The sequence below is a fragment of the Gobio gobio genome (assembly GCF_949357685.1).
Source record: "Gobio gobio genome assembly, chromosome: 20".
Classification (NCBI taxonomy): domain Eukaryota; kingdom Metazoa; phylum Chordata; class Actinopteri; order Cypriniformes; family Gobionidae; genus Gobio; species Gobio gobio.
In genome coordinates this window covers 31,969,635-31,991,592 of record NC_137113.1, presented here as the reverse complement: position 1 = coordinate 31,991,592, position 21,958 = coordinate 31,969,635, and the positions used below count along the sequence as shown (strand labels likewise).

General features: G+C 38.8%; 1 protein-coding gene across 1 annotated transcript in view; it reads right to left on the bottom strand.

The window, feature by feature from the left end:
- Window positions 1-12,285: 12,285 nt before the first annotated feature.
- The window catches only part of pnmt (phenylethanolamine N-methyltransferase), a 61,596-nt gene continuing 51,923 nt past the window's right edge, over window positions 12,286-21,958 (bottom strand). Inside the window, exon 3 of the mRNA XM_079845931.1 lies at window positions 12,286-15,175. Coding sequence (XP_079702057.1) covers window positions 14,737-15,175 — 439 coding nt within the window. The 3' untranslated portion in view covers window positions 12,286-14,736. The remainder of the gene's footprint in view (window positions 15,176-21,958) is intronic.

Here is a 21,958-nt window from a genome sequence, read left to right as displayed (position 1 = left end):
CCACAAGGAGCTAGGGTTCAAAAACAACGAAAAGATAAAGTAATGAATAAACAGAGAGCCACCATGGAGAATGCGAGACCATATAACACAAGATTCCAAGCTAGGCAGGGTGAGAAAGGTCAGTCTAATAGGCCCGAAACCTGGAATACAAAAAAGCCAGCATGGCAGAAGAATAGTAGTGCCAGAAAACCCTTTAAGGATGGCAGAAATGGTAGTACACAAAGAACAAGTTAATTTCCAGCAGGAGAGTGGGAGAAGTTAACCCCAGCACAGAAAGATCGAGTGATACAAAAATGCAAAAGCACTGATTCCAGTGTGAAAAGATTTGGCAGAAACAAAGTGACTCATAGTACAGAAGTACAAAAAGCCACTCAAAAAGGACAAAATGTCCGAAATGGAGACAACACAGGAAATAATGAACAATGAAACAAAATTGGCCTGTTGAAGGAGCATATCGGTCATAAGAGAGTTTTGGAGAGAGATGATGATTTGTTTGTAAATGTAAAAGGTGTAGAATTCCTGTTGGATACAGGAGCTCAGATATCCTCCACAACAGAGCCAATAAATTACACAGGAAAAGTGCTAGTCCAGACATACAATGAGAATATAGAAGAAGAACCAATGGGAGAAAAGTTTGGTGTAAAGATGATAAAAGGTAATGAAAATTTACTTGCAGGAAGAGATCTTAAAAAGGTGCTGAGATTGAAGGAAGTAGATACAGAACAGGAGTTAACTCGCATCAAAAATAAGATGATTGGTAGTGAAGAATCAAAGGAGGAATTGATACAAGCATTGAGACAGACTCCATGCGGAAAATATAAAAATGATACTGGGTTAGTTGATCAAAAATATGCACATGAGATTCTAGGCGGAACACACAAGCCACAGAGACAATATCCAATAAACAAATTGGGAAAAAGTGAGCTGGATCAAACAATAAGGGAATTATTGGAACAGGGAGTTATTAAAGAAGTGCCTTCAGCAATCACAAATAGTCCTCTGCAATTAGTACCAAAACCTGGAAATCAAGGATTTAGATTAGTGACAAACTACAGGGCCCTTAACAAATTAACCCGTCCAGACCGTCGATATCTGATCAATGCAAGAGACACGATTGAGAAATTAAAAGACGACAAATTTCTGACAAAATTGGATTTGATTAATGGATTTTGGGCAGTCCCAATAACAGAGTAGTCAAGAAAAAACTGCCTTTACTGTGGGAAACAAACATTACTTATACCAACGTTTGCCACAAGGGTATGTCAACTCTTCAGTAGTGTTCCAGGCAGTCATGATGGAGATATTAAAAGATCTGCCAGTGGAAGTATACATTGATGACATTTTGATTACAAATGAAGATGAAAAAGAACACGTGAACACAGTAAAAGAGGTGTTGAAGAGAATAGCAGAGGCAGGACTGAAAATCAATATAAAGAAAAGTGAAATTATGACGGACCTAGTTGAGTTTCTAGGATTCTGGGTGTCTGCAGGTAATCGAGGTGTCACACAAACTATGAAGGAAAGGATAGCTGAAATAAAGACACCAGAAAACGTCAAAAATGTACAACAGATGATGGGACTAATGAATTATGTCAGAGACGTGATTCCAAAATTTAGTCAGATGGCGAAACCGATTTATGCCACGATAAAAGGGAACAAATTGAAATGGACTGAGGATGCGGAAAATGCACTTAGTGCTTTAAAGGAAGCAATTTTGTGCTCAGGACAGCTGGAAGGCAGAGAGGATGACAAAGATCTGGAGATTGATCTGGACATAGATGAGGCAGGCTACCAACTGATAATGCGAAACGAAAAGAGCTGCATACCAATACGCATTATGACAGGAAACTGGGAAAATCCAGAGATAAAATTTCTGCCAGTTGAAAAGAAATTAGCAGCAATCAGCAAAAGATATGCAGAGCTAAAAGGCCTGGCTAGAGGAAGGCAAATACTGATTAATACAGATGAAATGGTAATGGCTCATCTAAACAAAAACAAAATCAAGGATGCTAAGGCCCAAAATACCAGATGGCAGAGATGGCAAAACATAGTGTTAGATCCCAGTATAACTATAATCAACAAAGAACGCAAGAAGTGTCAAAAGAAAAGCTTGCCATTATTTAAAGGAATAATGGTGTATACTGACTAAAACTATGGCAGACAGCGAGGCCCATTGGGCGTACATAATCAAAAAGAGAAAAGGTGACGAAGTGACAGACAAGGGATCTTGTCCTGGCACAGCTCAAACGGCAGAAGTCATGGCAGTGCTTCAAGCACTGAAGAAATTGAAAGAAATGAATGCAAATCAAGTCGTCATAGTTACTGATAGTAAATATGTTGAGACAAGTCTAAATGAAAACTTAGATGTCTGGAAGCAGAACGGCTTCTGCAAATACAACAAAAAACCAATTGAACACATACAGATGTGGGAGGAAATAGATTCCTTAGTGAAAGATTTAGACTTGGTCGTAATTCACCAAAAAGGGCATTCGAAGGAGAGGACAGAACTATCCCAAGGGAATGAAGCAGTTGACAAATTAGCGAGGCTAAGGAGAGTAATCATAATTGAGGATAAGGGGACAGAGGCCATTCAAAAACTGCATGATTGTTTGAAACACCCCGGTGTGAACTTAATGGGAAAGATACTGTCAGACAATAACATGAATATTCCTAATTGGAGGAAGAAGTACAGAGATATCAAGTTAAAATGTGAGGACTGCATGAGAAAAGGTTATCACAGAACGATCAGGAAGGATTATGGGAGGATACTTCCAGATAAAGCAAATGTGGAATGGGACTTAGATATAGCCGGTCCACTCAATCCGCGCACAAAAAAGGGCAACAAATTCTTTTTAATAGCGGTTGAAGCTTATCTAAATAAGATATGGGCCAAACCATTGAAAGACCCTAGCGCTAAAAATATAATCAAGGCACTTGATGAGTTAATGTCTGCATGGAATAGGCCTGAATGTATCAGAGTGGATAACGGATCGTACTTTGTCGGAAATCAACTGGAGAACTGGCTGGCGGAAAAACATATAAGATTAATAAAGTCTTTACGCTATCGTCCAGAAAGCAATGGCCTGAGTGAACGGTCGATCGGCAGCTTGAAAAGCTTCTTTCGAGCTAATTATAACAACACTGAATGGGATGAACATATGGAAGAGGCTTTGTACTTCGTTAATATGAATACAGGGAGTAGAAAAGCCAAAACAGAAATCGAACAGCCTGAAGATCATTGTCAGGTGGGAGATTTTGTGTGGATAAAATTAACGAACAAACATCCAACAAAACCATTCAAGGATCTAATTACTAAGAAGGACAGAGTAATGAAGATCATAGACAAGCACACTGTTCAACTCGAGCAGAATGGAATATGAAGTAAAAACAATCTGATTCTCATTTAGTGATCGTAAATTGAGGGGCACATCCTTAGAATGCAAGGATGTGTAAGTCAAAGCCAGATAGCGGCAAACCACACGGGACTGAATATAAATCTGTAGATGGTTTGAAGCAGTATATCACTTCAAAGTTGCTCAAAGTATGAAACTGAAAGATTTCTGTGAGTGAGCTATTAATTTTCTGGATGGAATGTAAAATTAACATGATAACATGTGGAAATATGGTTAGAAAAAGCTATATAACCAAAATGAAAAGAGAAAGCTAGAAGAGACTGTGGCTGGCATAGAAGCCAAAATAGAAAAAAATGATTACTGAAATTAGTAATATGGTGAAGAATGGGCAGTGGAGTATGGCTCGGATTGTCAAGCAATGTAAGTATGAAACTTGTTTGTAACCTTGAAATGAAGGGGAATAGATATTGAAGAATTTTTAAGAAGGGGAAATGAGCCCAATTGAAGTATTAAAAATCTCTTCAATACACAACTCGTAGGAAGACTAGAGTGTATGAATTTGTGAAGCACTTGAGAATTAAAACACCAAGGGAAGCTTGATGTATTACAGGAATGGAGGCAGAGAACCGGCGTGGGCCTTCAAGGTCAAGAGATCCCAGGAGAAAACGAAGGTGGAATCAGACGTGTGCGCAGAGACCTGCTGTGGCGGGAGTGGTAATTACCATTTCGATAGCCTTAATTATATTATGGACTAAGATTAAACTAAATGATACAGGAATAGAGGAAGAAATAGACACAGTATACATTGATCCAGATTATGAAATGAACATGACCTTTCTGATTAACGAAGGGCAGATTGAGAAAGAGAGAGAGCTAGAACAGGTGAAGTCGCCTGAGACAAACGGAAAAAAGATGAAAAGAGTAGAGGACAGAAACATCAGAATCGAATGTAAAGAAGAATTCACAGACGAAAAGTACACAATGTATGAGACAAGAGAGAAATTAAGCAATCCAATTCCTGGGTTGAAGTGGTATAGCGAAAGTACAAGAATAGCTGAAATAGCTTTGGAACGAAATAAATTCGGAGAGAATGAGGAAAAGCTTTATCAGATAAGTATTAAAACAAACAAATACTGGGAAGAGTGTAGTGATAGTGACTTAAAGAAATGCGCTGAAACAAGCTATAACTGGAAGTTGCACAATATATGGAGAGAAAAAGTAATAGGAAAATTGATTGAACAATTTAATGGTAAGGATTGTAAGGAACATGAGATGAGTTGGATCGGATGCATATGCACACAACAATGGAAGTGCACCACAGATGAAGATGAGACAGAAAATAGGTACAATGATATTGAGCCTTGGTTGTTGTTCCGTGATGCAGATGGCATCGTAAGTCAAGGTGTAAGATTAGTGACTATGCTGGAGCATTCTCAGAGATGGATCAATGTAATAACGGAAGATGATACTGTAACAGATCAGATGATACTTCAGTTTAGATTATTTGACATATTGGAAGATGTAGCCACAAGAGAGAATGAAAAAGTAATTCCGATTCAAATAACAAATATGGAAGAAGGAAAAGGAGTAGTTGTCAGTTATGAAAATAACCTATTAGGAAAATATTATCCAATTCCAATTGTAAGAGTGAGAGCGAAAAGAGATAAAGAAGTTGTGTTGTGGAAAATTCCCAAAGAAGTAAAGGAGTATCATGGGAAAGAGGACATCCCTGAACCTGCATTTGTGATGACATGGGGTGATAGAGGAAAACTGTCAAAAGAGGAAAAAATGGTTGACTTTAAAAGATTTTGGACAGTAGTGTGGAGTTCAGGTATCTACCGGTGGATGTACGCGGGATGGACGTGTGACAATGAGAAGGTAGATGGGAATTGGAGGAGAAATGAGATAAATCAAGGAATATGCAGAATGATTTCAGAACCAGTAGTAACTGAAAAAACAATTTATGCTGACACCCTAGGAACCTCCAGTTCACAAGAAAATGGTAGATGTATGCCACCATTTCCTTTCTATTTTATGTTGGCCAAAAAACAATTCTTCAACAAACAATTACATGACATAGAGCCCAGAAGAGTAACATTCAAAGAGTGAATTCATAATGTAAATGAGAAAGTGAAAAAGAAATTTTTGAAAATGGCCGGAATCGGAGAGAATACCTATGCCTCAATAAAATGGCTAATGAATAACTTTAAATTAATATTGACTATGATGACAGTAGTATTTGTGTTGATTCTAATCGAGTGCACAGGATTAGGAAGGATATTACGATTATGCATGGTAGCTGCGTGGAGATTGGGTAAATACATTAAGTGCTGTGAGCGGGAGAGATCAAGATCAAACAGCTCAGCTCAAGGGCCCCGGGACTCCCCACGGGGAATAGGTGTAGTCAGACCTATAAGAAGCATAAGCAGAGTATAGAGATATGCAGAAGTCACAAAGACTTGAAGAAACAAAGATCATAAGATGGCCTATAGCAGAATGAGGAATTTGGGGGAACAAGACAGCACATTGGATACGCTCGATAACTTCGGGACTCTGGTAAAAGAACTATTCTATATTTAATATTAAATACAGTAGGAAAAGTAAATGGTGCTAAAAGAAAAAGAAAGAAACATAGAAATTAAACAAAATAATTGGAATTTGTTTATAGGAGCTGAAGAAAAGCGTCACAGGACACCTAGTAACCAGGCATCTGGATTGCTGCATAGTAGTTAGAGAATTTGAATGTATGAAGTGCCACAAGCTGTTGTGTACAGAGGAAGGAGTTCTTCTGCGGATGGGAAGCCTATGCAATTTGTGTTTTGCAAAGACCAATACAGTGATATGGTACAATGAAGAGGATGAAATGGAGTATTGTTTGGATGTTTTTAAACTAGTAGAACAGATGGGTGTAGAAATGATGGATAAATTGAAATATATGTTCATGGAGCTCCACCCAGAGGTAAAAGGTATATACAGCGATCTGACAGCTCATATGGATTGGAGAAGGGCAGACCAATTGTTTGTACATGTGTTGCATGCAGAAGGTAAAGGGAGTGATTTAAGAGTGATTAAACATGATGGGATATTTTATCTTATAGCTCAGAGAGATGAAGGATCTCCAATTGAGGGAGACCCGGATTGCTACATCCCAATTGACAGCCCATGATTCCAGGACAGGGATTGCGGCTCGGAGCAAGGTAGTAATAATACCGGAGACTCTGATCCCGAAATTCAACAGGTGTCAGGCCTGTATGAGTAATGGGAGGAGCCGCACCTTTATCTGTGAAGCTCCTGATGGGCAGTTAATTGGGGCATGTCCGCATGAAATAACTAATGGTAAATGGATGCGAGAGAGATTTGGCGCATACCTAACGATTATTAAGCAGAGTATAAAAAATTGGCCTCCTACAACCCAGATTGATGGAAAGATAAAAGCTATTGAATCGATTAGACCAATAAACGTAAGACCATGGGTGAGGAGATACATGAACATATCTCAGATGAATGTCTATACTGAAACCGGACGAATATATGCCCAACTCACCAAATATGATAAGGAAAGGAAGGGCTATGTGAGTTACCTTAATTTGGAAATAAAAGACTAAAATTTGCATGAGGGGCATGTTAGAATAATGATGAAATTGATTATTTTATTCCCAATGTATATACAGGGATAAGGCCTAATGTGAGGAGGTCTTACTCCCAATATGTAACCAAGGATGATGCCAAATGTAAAGAGGCCTATGTCAACCACACAAATATGTTATGCATGGTTTTATGATGTTGGAAATATATAGGAAAATGTAGTGGAGGTTTTATAGAGAACCTTTATGTTAGACTTTATAAGAGTCTTATAGGAAAGTGCAGTGGAGGTTTTATAGAGAACCTTTATGTTAGACTTTATAAGAGTCTTATAGGAAAGTGCAGTGGAGGTTTTATAGAGAACCTTTATATTAGACTTTATAAGAGTTTTGTAGGAAAATGTAGTGGAGGTTTTATAGAGAACCTTTATGTTTGACTTTATAAGAGTCACAAGTAGAATAGAAATAGCAAAGTGAAGTGAAGAGTTGTTTATATGGCCGAGAAACTTTTATAAGAAGTTTTTATTTTTACAACTTTTATGTATAAGCTGTTTATAAGGCCGAAAAGCCTAAAGGAGGTTTTTCTTATACAACTCTCATAAAAGACTTTGTAAGCATGGAAAGACATGATAACATGATATTGTAAAAATGTTTTACTTTGGTTCATAGCAAAGAATACAGACACATGGTTTGGTAAAAATGTTTTATTTGGTTTTATAGTAAAGACACGGAAGCAAAGACTTTTGTAAAAATGTTTTATTTGGTTTTATAGTAAAGACACGGAAGCAAAGACTTTTGTAAAAATGTTTTATTTGGTTTTATAGTAAAAACACAGAGACAAAGACTTTGTAAAAATGTTTTATTGAATGATTGAAATGAACACACTGAGCCATATGTATGAAAGTCATTTATTAATGTAAAAGACAAGCAAGCGCAATGTAAAATGTATTAGCATGCAAGTATGTAACAAAGTATTGAACAAAGAAGTAGGTTTTACCCCAGGATGATGTCTTGCAGACGAGACGAAGGAGGAGGTTAAGGATCCAAGCCAGAAGAAGAAGAATGAAAGAACACAAGGCATTATATACTGAAATGTTGAAAGAACTGAGGGAGTTGACAATGGTCCAAAATCTTGGATTGGATGACCTATGCCTATGTAATTGAATATGTAATGAAGAGGTGTGATAATGAAACGATATATAAGGTATTGATCTCTGTATGGAATTCAGAAGCTGAGAGCGACATGCTGCTTCTCCATTGCTTGATGATCCGAGCCTGACATCTGCTGGTGACTCTTGTGAACTGCCGCTTTTGTTACTTAAGACTTTTCTTTTTGTAAACTTTTATTTGATTGTATGTAAAACTTTTTGTTAATAGAAAAATAAATCTACTTATAATTGATTTATAAAAGAAACCGTTTGCCACGTCTCTGCTTTCTAAACGAATTGATCTGAACCAGACACGGAGGGGGTCTGTTCTTCTAGAGAGTGAGTATAAATTCATATTTATGATCTAGTTAAGGATTTGACCTGCTTTACCTAGCCTGAGGTTGTAAACTAAAATTAGGTAGAAGGTGTGTGGGATCTAGATAGATTGTACACCGAATAACATCATATAAAGTGATCAAGTCTCTTCAGAAAATTTTGATTAAACTACTTAATTCATATGGATTCATTCTACAATCTCTATTAACTTTTTGAAGCAACAAAGTAAAATTTGCGTAGGGTGTCATTTTTGTTGAAGATGAACAAAAGTCTTTCGGGTTTCAAATGACATGAGGATGAGTAATTGATGACAATTTTTGGGTTTCAAATGACATGAGGATGAGTAATTGATGACAATTTTTCATTTTTGGGTGAACTAACCCATTAATGGCAACCATTTTTAAACAATTCTGTGAACTGATGTGGTTTCTTATCACAGAATGAGGCAGAAATTATATTATTTTATAGTATTCTATACAGCGTTAAAGGTTTTATCCTTATCCTTTGTATTCAATAACGACACTTAACGTGAGTATAAATTGAGTGGTACTCTGCGGCAGCGGAAGCCCTCCTCGTGTGAAGACCGAAGAGTGTAAAGACCATTTGTCCACTTTTGTTTTACTTGTTTTCATCTGTTTATTTCTCTGACCCGTATTCACCATGTGCTTCCAAATTGCTACTATTACCACATACACCGGTAAGTCACGCTCAGTAAATTCTAGACGCCGTAATCCTAATAATCTGCGTAGTGTACCTATTTCCTCTGCTACATTAATGTCCATTCCAATTAGTCTCTGGAACTGCCAGTCTGCTGTAAACAAAGCAGACTTTATTCCATCTATTTCCACTCATTCACATCTCAGTCTCATGGCTCTAACTGAAACCTGGATCAAACCAGAAGACACTGCCACTCCTGCGGCTCTCTCAAATAATTTCACTTTTTCACACACCCCTCGCCCGATTGGGAGGGGTGGAGGTACTGGTTTGCTCATCTCAAATTATTGGAAACTCGAGCCCATTCCATCTCTATCTGGCAATCGCTCATTTGAATCACACTCAATCACTATCACTCATCCTGCTAAAATCCATGTTGTAGTTATTTATCGCCCTCCAGGTCAACTGGGTAACTTCTTGGAGGAGTTGGATATTTTACTCTCTCACTTCCCTGAGGATGGCACTCCTCTGGTACTGCTTGGTGACTTCAACATCTACCTTGATAAACCCCAGGCTGCAGACTTCACCACTCTTCTGACCTCATTTGACCTTAAGCGAGTATCTACTACAGCTACTCACAAATCAGATAACCATCTGGACCTTATCTACACAGGCTACTGCTCCACAGACAACACGTTAGTTAACTAAAAACGCTACTGACCTAACCCTGTATCAGTCGCTTCTTTCTCTACTAATGTCTCCACTGCTAAAACTACATATTACCACAACAAAATCAACAACTGCTCTGACTCTCGTGCACTTTTCAAAACATTCTCTTCGCTCCTTTGCCCCCCCCCCTTCATCAACTCTTACTGCTGATGACTTTGCATCATTTTCACAAACAAAACCTCCTCCATCAGCAGCCAATTCTCCACACCACAAACCGACACGCACATCTCAACAACCATCACACACACGCTCCCCTCCTTCTCTCTGCTCTCCGAAGCAGATGTCTCCAAACTCATCCTTTCCAATCATCCCACTACCTGTCCGCTTGAGCCTATCCCCACCCACCTCCTTCAGGCCATATCTTCTTCTGTGACTCCTGCACTCACTCACATTGTCAACACCTCTCTTCACACCGGGACCTTCCCCACAGCATTTAAGTAGGCTCGGGTAACCCCACTGCTTAAGAAACCCTCTCTGAACCCAGCACTTTTAGAAAACTACAGACCGGTATCCCTTCTGCCTTTCATTGCAAAGACACTTGAGCGAGTTGTGTTTATCCAGCTCTCTACGTTTCTTGAACAGAACAACCTCCTGGACATCAACCAATCTGGCTTCAAAAGCGGCCACTCAACTTAGACTGCCCTCCTCTCGGTTACGGAGGCACTGAGACAGGCAAGAGCAGCTTCCAAATCCACAGTACTTATCTTACTGGATTTGTCTGCTGCTTTTGACACAGTTAACCACCAGATCCTCCTGTCAACTTTCTTGGAGATGGGCATCTCAGGAACTGCTCTCCAGTGGTTCAAGTCTTACCTCTCAGGTAGGTCCTTCAGGGTGTCATGGAGAGGTGAAGTTTCTAAGTCACATCATCTAGCTACTGGAGTTCCCCAGGGCTCAGTGCTTGGACCACTCCTCTTATCCATCTACATGTCATCACTGGGATCTGTCATTCAGAAACATGGCTTTTCCTATCACTGCTATGCCGAAGACACTCAACTCTACTTCTCATTTCAACCAGATGATCCCACGGTTGGTTTTCATATCGCTGCCTGCCTAACAGACATTTCTGCCTGGAAGAAGGAACATCACCTGCAACTCAACCTTGCAAAGACAGAACTGCTTGTGGTCTCAGCCAACCCAGCACTTCACCACAATCTCTCCATTCAGCTAGGATCATCAACCATAACTCCGTCCAGGACAGCCAGGAACCTTGGAGTTGTGATTGATGATCAGCTAAAATTCACTGACCACATCACTGCAACAACCCAGTCCTGCAGATTTGCGTTATACAACATTAGGAAGATTAGACCCTTCCTATCAGATCAGGCCACACAACTCCTGGTACAAGCTCTTGTTCTCTCCAGACTGGACTACTGTAATGCTCTTCTAGCGGGCCTTCCGGCATGCACTATCAAACCCTTGCAACTGATCCAGAATGCAGCGGCGAGGGTGGTCTTTAACGAGCCGAAGAGAGCGCACGTCACGCCTCTCTTCATCAGTTTGCACTGGCTGGTGCTCGCCTACAAAGCAACCACTGGCTCTGCACCGATATACCTCAACTCGCTTGTTCAGACTTACACACCCTCCAGTAGCTTACGTTCTGCCAGTGAACGATGCCTTGTGGTGCCGTACAAAAAAGAGGCATGAAATCGCTCTCACGGACCTTTTCCTGGACCGTTCCCACCTGGTGGAATGACCTGCCCATCTCAATTTGTGCGGACGAGTCTGTAGCCATTTTCAAAAAACATCTAAAGACACATCTCTTCCAGCAGCACCTGACCAATCAAGAATAGCACTTATCATTCTATTCATTTTCTGTGTGTCTAATTTATAAAAAATAAATAAAAAAAACTTCTGTCCTGTGTGTTCTGTGCTAGATTAACTGAGACTTGTTTACTGCACTTGCATACTGTTGCCCTTGACTGTTCTAGTTGCTTCTATTGCTCTCATGTGTAAGTCGCTTTGGATAAAAGCGTCTGCTAAATGACTAAATGTAAATGTAAATGGTATCCGAATGAGCACACTTTTTGACTAAAAGCCCAGATGGATGTAAATATAAATATAGCTGCGAGCAGCCATTAACGGGGCCAAGCGCAAAGAAGAAGTCAAGACATGCCAACATGGCTGGGAGGGTTAGACCAACTGCAACAATGAGCAATTAAAGGTATTTTAAGATGGCGGGAAAATTATTATGACGGAAGATGACGCCATTGGGTGCAATCGAATTGGCTTGAGCCAAGGAATCAGAGGAAAAAATGCAGAATTTTGTTTCTAGCCCTTAGGGTTCAAAAGTTATTAGCAAAAATATGAGTCAAACTTTGGACAGGTGGTGGCGCTAGAGGGATTGTTTTCGAGATTTCAAAATTGGTGTGGTGAATGTGGTGCATAAATAATTCATTAAATGGTTAATGAACTGTCATGTATGATATTCAAGAGACTGACAATACAAAAACTCATCATAAAAAAAAAAAACAGAAGCATCCTCCCTTTCAACTGCTTTTATTTCCAGCAAATGTCTTCACATGTAAATATTTGTATGAACCAAAATATTCAACAACTGAGACATACATTGAATTAAGTTTCAAAGACATTTGACAAACAGAAATGTAATGAGTCCCTGAATGAAGGGAGGGTCAAAAATAAAAGTCAGTGTCTGGTGTGGCCACTAGCTGCTTTAAGTACTACAGTACACACATATCCTCATGGACTGCACCAGATTTGCTAGTTCTTTCTGTAAGATGTTACCCCACTCTTCTACCAAGGCATTTGCAAGTTCTCAAACACATCTGGGGAGACATATGGTTAAACATGGTACGATCAGCTGTCCTGTCACTGTAACACTATCCTAAGTGTAGCCAATGGTGCTTTTCTTTAGAGGTTGGTTTTGGCTCACATGGTTTATTTGATCTATAAAGGCAGTGGTTGGCGCTTAGGGTGTGTGCGTTTCACGGTCACGAGTGACGTCATCGGACTTCTGGCGTGGCGCGGGAGTGTTTGTGCGTGTGGACTGAGGAATCCTGGGGCACTGTTGCAAACTATGATTTGTACTGGATTTTAGTGGCTTGGCGTTTCCCGGGTAACGTGGGATATTCGAACCGTTAACCACGTGGTTAGAGGCCGAGACACAGACGTTGCAGTGGGTTTATCGTGAGGACTTCGGCAGCTTTACGCTCGTATATGGGCGTACCGCTTTCCGTGCAGCAAAGTGGTGCAGACGACCTTGTGACGCGGAACCGTGTATGACCGGCAGCCAGATCGGTGGTTTAACGCCGGTGAATTATTGAGTGCTACAGAATCGGGCCTGCTTCAGACTGTTACCCTTGCCGGTGGTTTCAGCGACAGACGCTGAGTATCAGCCAAGTGGTAGTTTGGATGGCCGCAACGTAATATAATTCAACTAACGTTAACGTAGATCCTGTACATTGCCTCGTTGATGAGTTTTGAAGCAATTGGGATGACCTTCCAGCAGTGCTCACGGTGTTCTGTGTTTTATCTTGTATTGGAATTAAGTGGTTTATTTATTTGAACGTTTTGTTTATTTATTTCTTTTTTTTTCTTTCTTCATGAACAATTTCAGAGTAACTTATTGGTTGTATGAGCCGTTGTGCTGAACTGTTCCTTTTTGTTTTGATTTTGTTTGTTATATTTCGTTTCGGGTGGCAAAGTGGTCACTGGTTCATTTTATAAAAGTGTTTTGTTTGATTTAATGTTAGTTTTGCTTTCTCTCCAGGAGTTGAGGTTACCAGCGATCTGCTCCGTGCGAGGGACGAGTCTTTCCCTCTCTTTGGTGGCGGTACTTTCCGCCTGCAGTGTTCGACACTTTGGTGTGTGTGTGTGTGTGCGTGTGTTTTGCTGTGTTTCTTTCAGAGAATAGGAAAGCTGGGTCCCCAACCCTGGAGTGGAGGTATACGTGCATTAAAATATTGTTTTGATTTGTTTATTATTCATTATTTGGTTTAATTTGATTCATCATTTGATTTGATTCATTGTTTGATTCAATCTTTATTTGATTTATTTGAGTCATTGTTTGATTCAGCTTTTTGATTTGAATCATTATTTGATTTGATTCCTCATTTGATTTATTGTTTTACTTGATTCATTATTTGCTCCATCAATTGATTAATTTGATTTGACTCTTTATTTCCTTCATTATTTGATCGGGTTCAGATTTGGTTTAATTCAATTGATTTGATTTATTATTTGATTCATTTTGCTGATACAATAAAGTTTTATATATTTGTGTATTCCATTTGTCTCATGTCTTGACTCAGCCGTAATCGAACTTGTGTGCCTTAAGTGTTGTTTTGGTGAAAGGGCAATTCCCTGGTATTTGAGCCCCCGGGGTGGCGTAGACGGTTATTAATGGAGGTGTGGCTTACGCCTACCCTCTAGGGGTGGGTTACCTGTATGGATAACTCCCCTCCCTGATTAACGTATACCAAATTGAGACGTAGCTCCCTTAGAGGGATTAGCACTTCGCCACGTAAGCATCATCTTTAGTGTCCTAAGTTATTGTAATTGTGACCTTAATTGTCTTCTGCCTGTTGTAAAAACTGTTAGTGTCTTAAGAAGGAGTGTTCCATGGGTGCATGTGCAATAAATGTTTATGGCTCACTGAAAAAGCCTGAAAAACATAATTTAAATTATTTTCAATAAAGATCTGTAAAGCTTATTTGGATTTTACAAAATTATCTTTAAAATGCAGAATTCTGAAAGGGACTTTTGTCGAGTTTAGCTGCAATGAATGAGGTGAATTTAGCTGTGAGCTGAATTTTCAACGAGGGAAACCAAACAGCACATTTTTAATATCTTTTAATCACAGTAAGTGAAGCATTATAAAGAAGTTATAATCATTATAAACAGTAAGTTAAGCATTACAAAGAACATACATTAATTCCCTACCTTTCCAATTAATGTATTCTTCAACTAAAAATGTTATGCTTTCTTAGCTTTTGCAAAGAACACACCAGTGACATCATCTACCCCCACCTTCATGTCTGGTGGCAGGTGGTAAATAGAAAGCTGCAACAACTCATATCCACTGGCTTTCAGGCTGGCACAGACCTGAGACTCATCCAGAGGGACCACAGGGATGTACAGACCTGGCGCACCCATGTAGAAGCTCTCTCCCAGGGCACCAATAAGTAGGAGGTATCCACCTTTTTTAAGCAGGCTGGAGATGTGGCCTAAGGCATTGGCGAAGGAAAGCAAGTCATGGCTTACACTCTCAAGGCAGAAAGATGAAACCAGACAGTCAGCTCCAGAAGGGGGCAAGAACCCTGGTGATAATGGGCAGGATTGGTGTACATCAAGTGGCAGCACATTAGACACAACTGAACGAAGACGTGCAGCTTTCTCTGGCCAAGCCGATGAACTAAAGAAAATCAAAAGGTTCAAGACACAATTAGATATTTGCCTTTTTGCTGATTCTTTTCCCCCAAATTATTAAAATTATGTTTATTTTTTAACCTCTTTCATGATTTCATGCTTAAAATCTCCTCAATGCATTTTTTTTCTCATCTGTACGGTTCATACTTGCTTTTATGTTTTATGTTCATACTTACCCAATTTTAATTTTATAATATGAAGTATTTCATACATAAGGATACGAAATATTTCATATTTCAACACATTCAACCAGAAAAAAACAATCTTGAGTAGGAAACCATTCATCCATTACTGGCAGGGGAGTTATGCACTAAGTATTTTTGAGGGGGCACCAGTGAGGGGGGGGGGGGGGGGGGGGGATTGGGTTTGCAGTGATCGCCTTGCATTTTTATGTCTTATTTCCATGGCGACACATCACATATAGACTATTGATTTTATTTAATTTTCCTTTTTTTATTTGAAACATTTCCAAACTTGTTAACTATATCATGAAAGATCTGATATTTCCATTCTCAAATTGGCCTTTGTGCAAGTAAATATATTTAGTCATTTAAACACCAGTTTATAGTCTAATGATGTTAGTTTATCTATAACGGGTGATGGGTGCCGCTGCAATTCAGAATCAGAGTTGTTAGATTTACAACACGCACTACCAATTCTCCGGAAAGACATGAAAGCGAGTGGCTGATAAACTAGAAAAAGAATTGAGTAAACTTCATAATTACATACACAGAGTGTATCTAATATAAATAAAACACATTGTCAAATTAAATCTAAAGGATTAACATTGTTGCTTCCATAGACATCGTGTGTTTATTTTACAAACTTTTGTCTAGTTCGTTGTGGGTTACTTGACTGTAACCCTGTTCCCTGAAAAAACTGGAATGATGCTAATAAGAACATTCTTTGTTCGACCGGTTGTGAAGAACGTATGGCAAACTCGCCAAGAACTTGGCCTAAATAACCTCTGATGGTGACGTCATTGGAATGCGAGCTTGTGACAGGCTATAAATATACATGAAACAGACGTGCCCCCGGGTTATAACTTTGTCTTAAGAGACGACCAGGCATGCCTACAGTACGGCAATGAGGAGCAGCACTTCGTTCCCACTTTTTCAGGAAATAAGGTTACAGTCAAGTAACAGACATTCCCTATCAAAATCTAAACTCGATGCTGTGTTTTATCATGCTAATGGGAATGAGAATATCAACGCTACTGCACTGGAAGTGTCTGGATCCCCCATGGTTGTGTAGTGTTAACCATGGTTGTGTAGTGCTAACCTTAACCTTGTTTTTTTTCCTTATCAGTGTGAAAGAGACTCAAAATACTCCGTCGATTTTGGTCAATCAGGCAAGTGTTATACATCATTATAATCTGTTATGTTTATATTTTTATTTGTGTCTACTCACAATAAAAACAAAATGTTGTGCTTTTTGCAAAATAAAGAAAACAAACATGATGCGCAATCCGCAGCCTCTCTGTCAAGTCCAATCTGATACTCTTCAGAAAATGAACTGTAACATAGTGAATACTAAGTCATACAAACATGAGACATATGTCTAAAGAAACATTGAAATGTCAGGTTTTAAATATTGTAAATCAAATCGAAAACAAATATTTTCTGTTTCTGTAATCTGTTTGAAAAGAGAGAGATGTCGTTCGCCAGCCTCTCCATTAAGGGTTAATGCGGTCGCGCCCACGGAGTGCGCATTCTTTTGAAAGTCAAATACTGATGCGGTTCATGCGAGTATCCCAGCCCACATCAACTCGAAAAAACAAATCAAGTTTAGAGCATGTACATGGTTTTGAGACGCGGTAAGGAATAATCCTAGAATAATTTACCTCAGAAGAAAAGCTGTTTATTTCTAAGAGCAACAGACTCAGCCGATGATTGTGAGGTAAGTATATTCTGTTACTGTCTGTGAATATTAAACTGCAAAAAGACTGTTCAAATATTAGTCTTGCTGCAACATAAAATGTCATAGACGTACAACTGTTTAGACAAGTTTTTTTGGCCTGTTTTGGACAGATTATGAAGTGTTTACTGTAAAATAGCCTAGTGTTACATCAATAAAGCTTTTGTTCGCACATTTCTGCTCTGATGCTATAAATACAGTAGCTTACCAGTAAAACATTTTGTGTATAATAGGCTACTTGTTGTAGCCATTAAAACGTATTTAGTTTCATATTTATGTTTAAATATTATAGCCTAATGTTATTTTTTTATTTCATCTACGTTGATTATGTAAAGTGAACCCCATGAGTAAGAAAGGAAACATCATAAGATGAGCAATATGTCGGGAGACATGGAGTGGGTCAGACATGATTTTGACCACTTCATTAAGTTTTGTTTTGTAGAAAGCCTTTATTTAAAGTGAATTTCATTTTGTATAAATTGTATCTTAATTTTAATTAATGTTTCATCAAGCCAATTCCCTGGATTTAACCCTCTCGAGCCGGCACGATCGGCTCGCTTTTTTTCTTATCAGTGCCAAAGAGACTCAAATAACTATTTTTTTTATCATTCAAGCAAGTGTTATACATCATTGTAATCTGTTAAGTTTCTATTTTTTGTGTACAGTCACAATAAAAACAAATTGTTGCGCTTTTTGCAAAATAAAGAAAACAAACATGATGCGCGATCTGCAGCCTCTCTGTCAAAGACGTTCATTGAGATAGTCTTCAGAAAATGACCTCTAGCTTAGTGAATACTTGTCTCACAAACATGAGACATATGTCTAAAGAAACGCTGAAATGTCAGGTTTTAAACACTGTAAACCAAATCAAAATCAAATATACTGTGTTTATGTAATCTGTTTAAAAGCAGAGAGATGTTAGTCGTTCCTGAGCGGCTAATTATACACTAATGCGCCCACGCCCACGGAGTACACATTCTATTGAGATTCAAATACTGAAGCTCCGGAGCCAACGCCCACACACACATCAACTCAAACAAACACATCAAGTACTGCATTCCTACTTCATCTACATCGTTTTGAGACGTGTTTAATAATCCTGGAATAATTCTCCATGAAAAACTGTTCTTTTCTGAAAGCAACGGATTCCACCGCTGTGTTTAAGTAGGCTAAGTTTACTCTGTAAGCATCTGTGAATATTAAACCCAAAAACCTGCACGAGGACGCACTGAAGCTTTCTTTGTTTAAATTAGCTCAAAATTACTGTCAGATGTAAGTAATTACCTTGACAAACTATACATCATTTAAAAGATCTAAGACTCAAGCTTCCATTTTTGACCTCTGTTTTATTCTCAAAGTCATATAGTGACCGTAATTTGTTAATATGTGTCAGGAGTTATGAATATGAAAACCGCGTCGGTACCTTTGATTGTAATATGAGCATCAGCTGATCTCATTCATAAAAAACTCCTCTATTCTCATCATGAAGACTCACGACAAAACAACATCCCTCAGGGCTTTTAGTTCAAAAGTGTGCAGATTAGGAGAAATATTGATAGATTCTCATATGTCTGTGTCAAATTTCTATACAGAGAAGTGTTATTTATTCAATCGCAGATGTAATCATTATGAGCCCTGGATTCTCTGTGTTGGTGTTTTCAGTTCATACTGGCAGCCGAAGGGCGCTCCGTAGTCCATATACGGTAGACGAAGAAGATACCATGTGACAATCTCCCTGACATAAACAGCTTCCAGAGATCGCTATAACATGCAGATAGACACGTTTGAAGATAATAAACACACAATCACGACAATATATGGCTTATCTGTGTTATTTATACCATGTTGGGTGTTGTCATAATAGATTATATTTATAATGCAATGCTATTCGAGCTTTTATAATTATGCAGAATATTGTAAAATGATATATTTTCTGTCTGATTTTTTGACCCAAAGCCAAATGAGATCACGTAAGGTTATTTAAAACATTTGACTTGTTATATAAACCTGGTTTTAATCTCATTGATTGTTGTGTTATAATAAATTGGTGTAATAAATCATAAATTATGGTTTAATAAATCATACATTGTTGTGGCAGACAATATAGATTGTTTTAAGCAAAAACTCACTTCATTTGGACCCCACCCATTTTTACTTATCTAGTAAATTACTCTTGATTTAAGAATTTTTAATATTTGGACTGGAAACAAGAAAAAATATCTAATAAGAAGAGCATTTTTTGCAGTGTAGTCAAATCTTTTGATCATTTAAAATAAAATAGGCCTTTGTTGACTACATTCCAAATAAAATAAACTACAAAAAATATATATTTCCTTTGCTCTGTTGCTCTCTGTCACATAGGCCTACCTGAAGCTCATTCATTATGCAAGGCAAGGCAAGTTTATTTGTATAGCATATTTCATGCACAGTGGCAATTCAAAGTGCTTTACACAGAAATGAAATTAAAATATTCATTTGTGAATAAAATAAAAATAAAAAGCATAATTAAAACTAAAAATAAAAACAGGGTTAAATTGAAACATAAATTGAAGTGCAAGCAGTTTGGACAAAGCACAGAGCTCATTCAGTAAATGCATAAGATAAGGTGCAATCAGTCGGACGTACAGTGGCGCAGTGCTCATTCAGTAAATGCACAGCTAAACAGATGTGTTTTTAGTCTGGATTTGAAAGTGGCTACTGTTGGAGCACATCTGATCTGTTCAGGAAGCTGGTTCCAGCTACGGCTGGCATAATAGCTAAAAGCAGACTCTCCTTGCTTTGAGTGAACCCTTGGTATTTCTAATTGACTTGATCCTGATGATCTGAGTGATCTGTTGGGTTTGTACTTTATCAGCATATCTGCAATGTATTTTGGTCCCAGGTCATTGAGTGATTTATATACAAGTAATAGTACTTTAAAATCGATCCTAAATGTAACTGGAAGCCAGTGTAAAGACCTGAGGACTGGTGTGATATATTCATATTTTATGGTTCTGCTCAGAATCCTGGCAGCAGCGTATGAGCTGCAGCTGTCTAAGGGTCTTTTTGTGAAGGCCAGTGAGAAGACCATTACAATAGTCCAACCTGCTGGTGATAAAAGCATGAACGAGTTTCTCTATGTCTTGCCTGGAAACAAAGCATCTAATTCTTGCAATATTTTTCAGATGATAGTAAGCTGATTTAGTTATTGCTTTGACATGACTACTGAAACTCAGGTCTGACTCCAAAATCAAACATCAGATTCCTGACTTGATTTTTTGTTATAAGACCTTTAGCCTCAAGATATGCGTTCACCTTGAGAATTTCATCTTTGTTTCCAAATATAGTGAATTCAGTTTTGTCTTTGTTTAACTGAAGAAAGTTTTGGCACATCCAACTGTTAACTTCATCAATGCATTTGCACAGAGAGTCAATGGGGCTGTAGTCATTAGGTGATAGGGCTAAGTAGATCTGGGTGTCGTCAGCATAGCTGTGGTAAGCAATTTTGTTATTTTTCATTATTTGGCTCAGTGGCAGCATATACAGGTTGAATAGGAGTGGTGCAAGAATTGACCCTTGTGGGACTCCGCTTGTCATGGATGTGCACTCAGACTTATGGTAACCTATACTCACATAATAACCTCTCCCTTCTAAGTATGACGTGAACCATTTAAGGACCATCCCAGAAAGCCCAACCCAATTTTCTAGCCTGTCAAGAAGTATGTTGTGGTCAACAGTGTCGAATGCAGCACTGAGGTCAAGTAGTACCAGAATTTATGTTTTGCCTATATCTGTATTGAGGCGAATATCATTTTTATCTTTATGAGCGCTGTCTCTGTGCTGTGATGCGGTTGGAAACCAGATTGAAAACTGTCAAAGTATCCGTTTGAGCTCAAGAATTTGTTCAGCTGACTGCAAACAACTTTTTCAATGATCTTGCCTATGAAGGGGAGATTTGAGATTGGTCTGTAATTGCTCAATATGGAGTTATCCAGATTTCTCTTTTTCAGGAGAGGCTAAACTACTGTGGTTTTAAGGGAGTTTGGAAAAGTCCCAGAAAGAAGTGAGGAGTTTACCACTTCTAGGAGATCTGCTAAACAGTTAAACACACTTTTGAAAAAAGAAGTGGGGAGTGTGTCAAGGGCGCAGGTTGATGTTTTAAGGTGCTGTACCGTTTCTTCTAAAATTTTACCATCAATTGCTTCGAAATCAGTCATAGTAACTTTCTGAGGTTGTGGTCCGATCTGACTCACCCCAGAGCAACTCAAGGATGTGCTAATCGTCTTTCTGATATTATTGATTTTCTCAGAGAAGAAGGAAGCAAACTCACTACATTTGCTGTCTGAGAGCATTTCATTGGGAATGTGACTCGGGGGGTTTGTTAAGGCCAATTTATACTTCTGCGTCGAGTGTATGCCGTTGTGTACGCCGTAGGCTACGTGCGTACCCGACGCCGTCGTGAGAATTTATACTTCTGCGCTGTTGTCCGCGTCAATGTGCAATTCCACATTGTAGACGCTAGTAGGCAGTGTCCTTGGGCATGATGGTGTAATCAAGACAACAGCCGAAGAAGAAGCAGCTTGTTGTGTAGAATGTGTACATTCATGTCGGAATATCAGCAGCAGCGAGAGAGCGGCTTTTCTTGCAGCTTGAGTTGTTGTATCTAATATAAATTAAGCATCTCTAGTTGATTAGTAAAGTTAAATAAGGCGATCTGGCGCTGGAATGCGTTTGTGAAATCATGCAGAGCTCGTGGCCGCTGTTTTCACTAGCGGTGGCTAGAGCAATCGATTGCTGTTGTGGAGACTTTCTTCACTAAATGCACCCTAATGTGTCCCTGTTCTTGATATACAATTACTGATTAACATCTTTG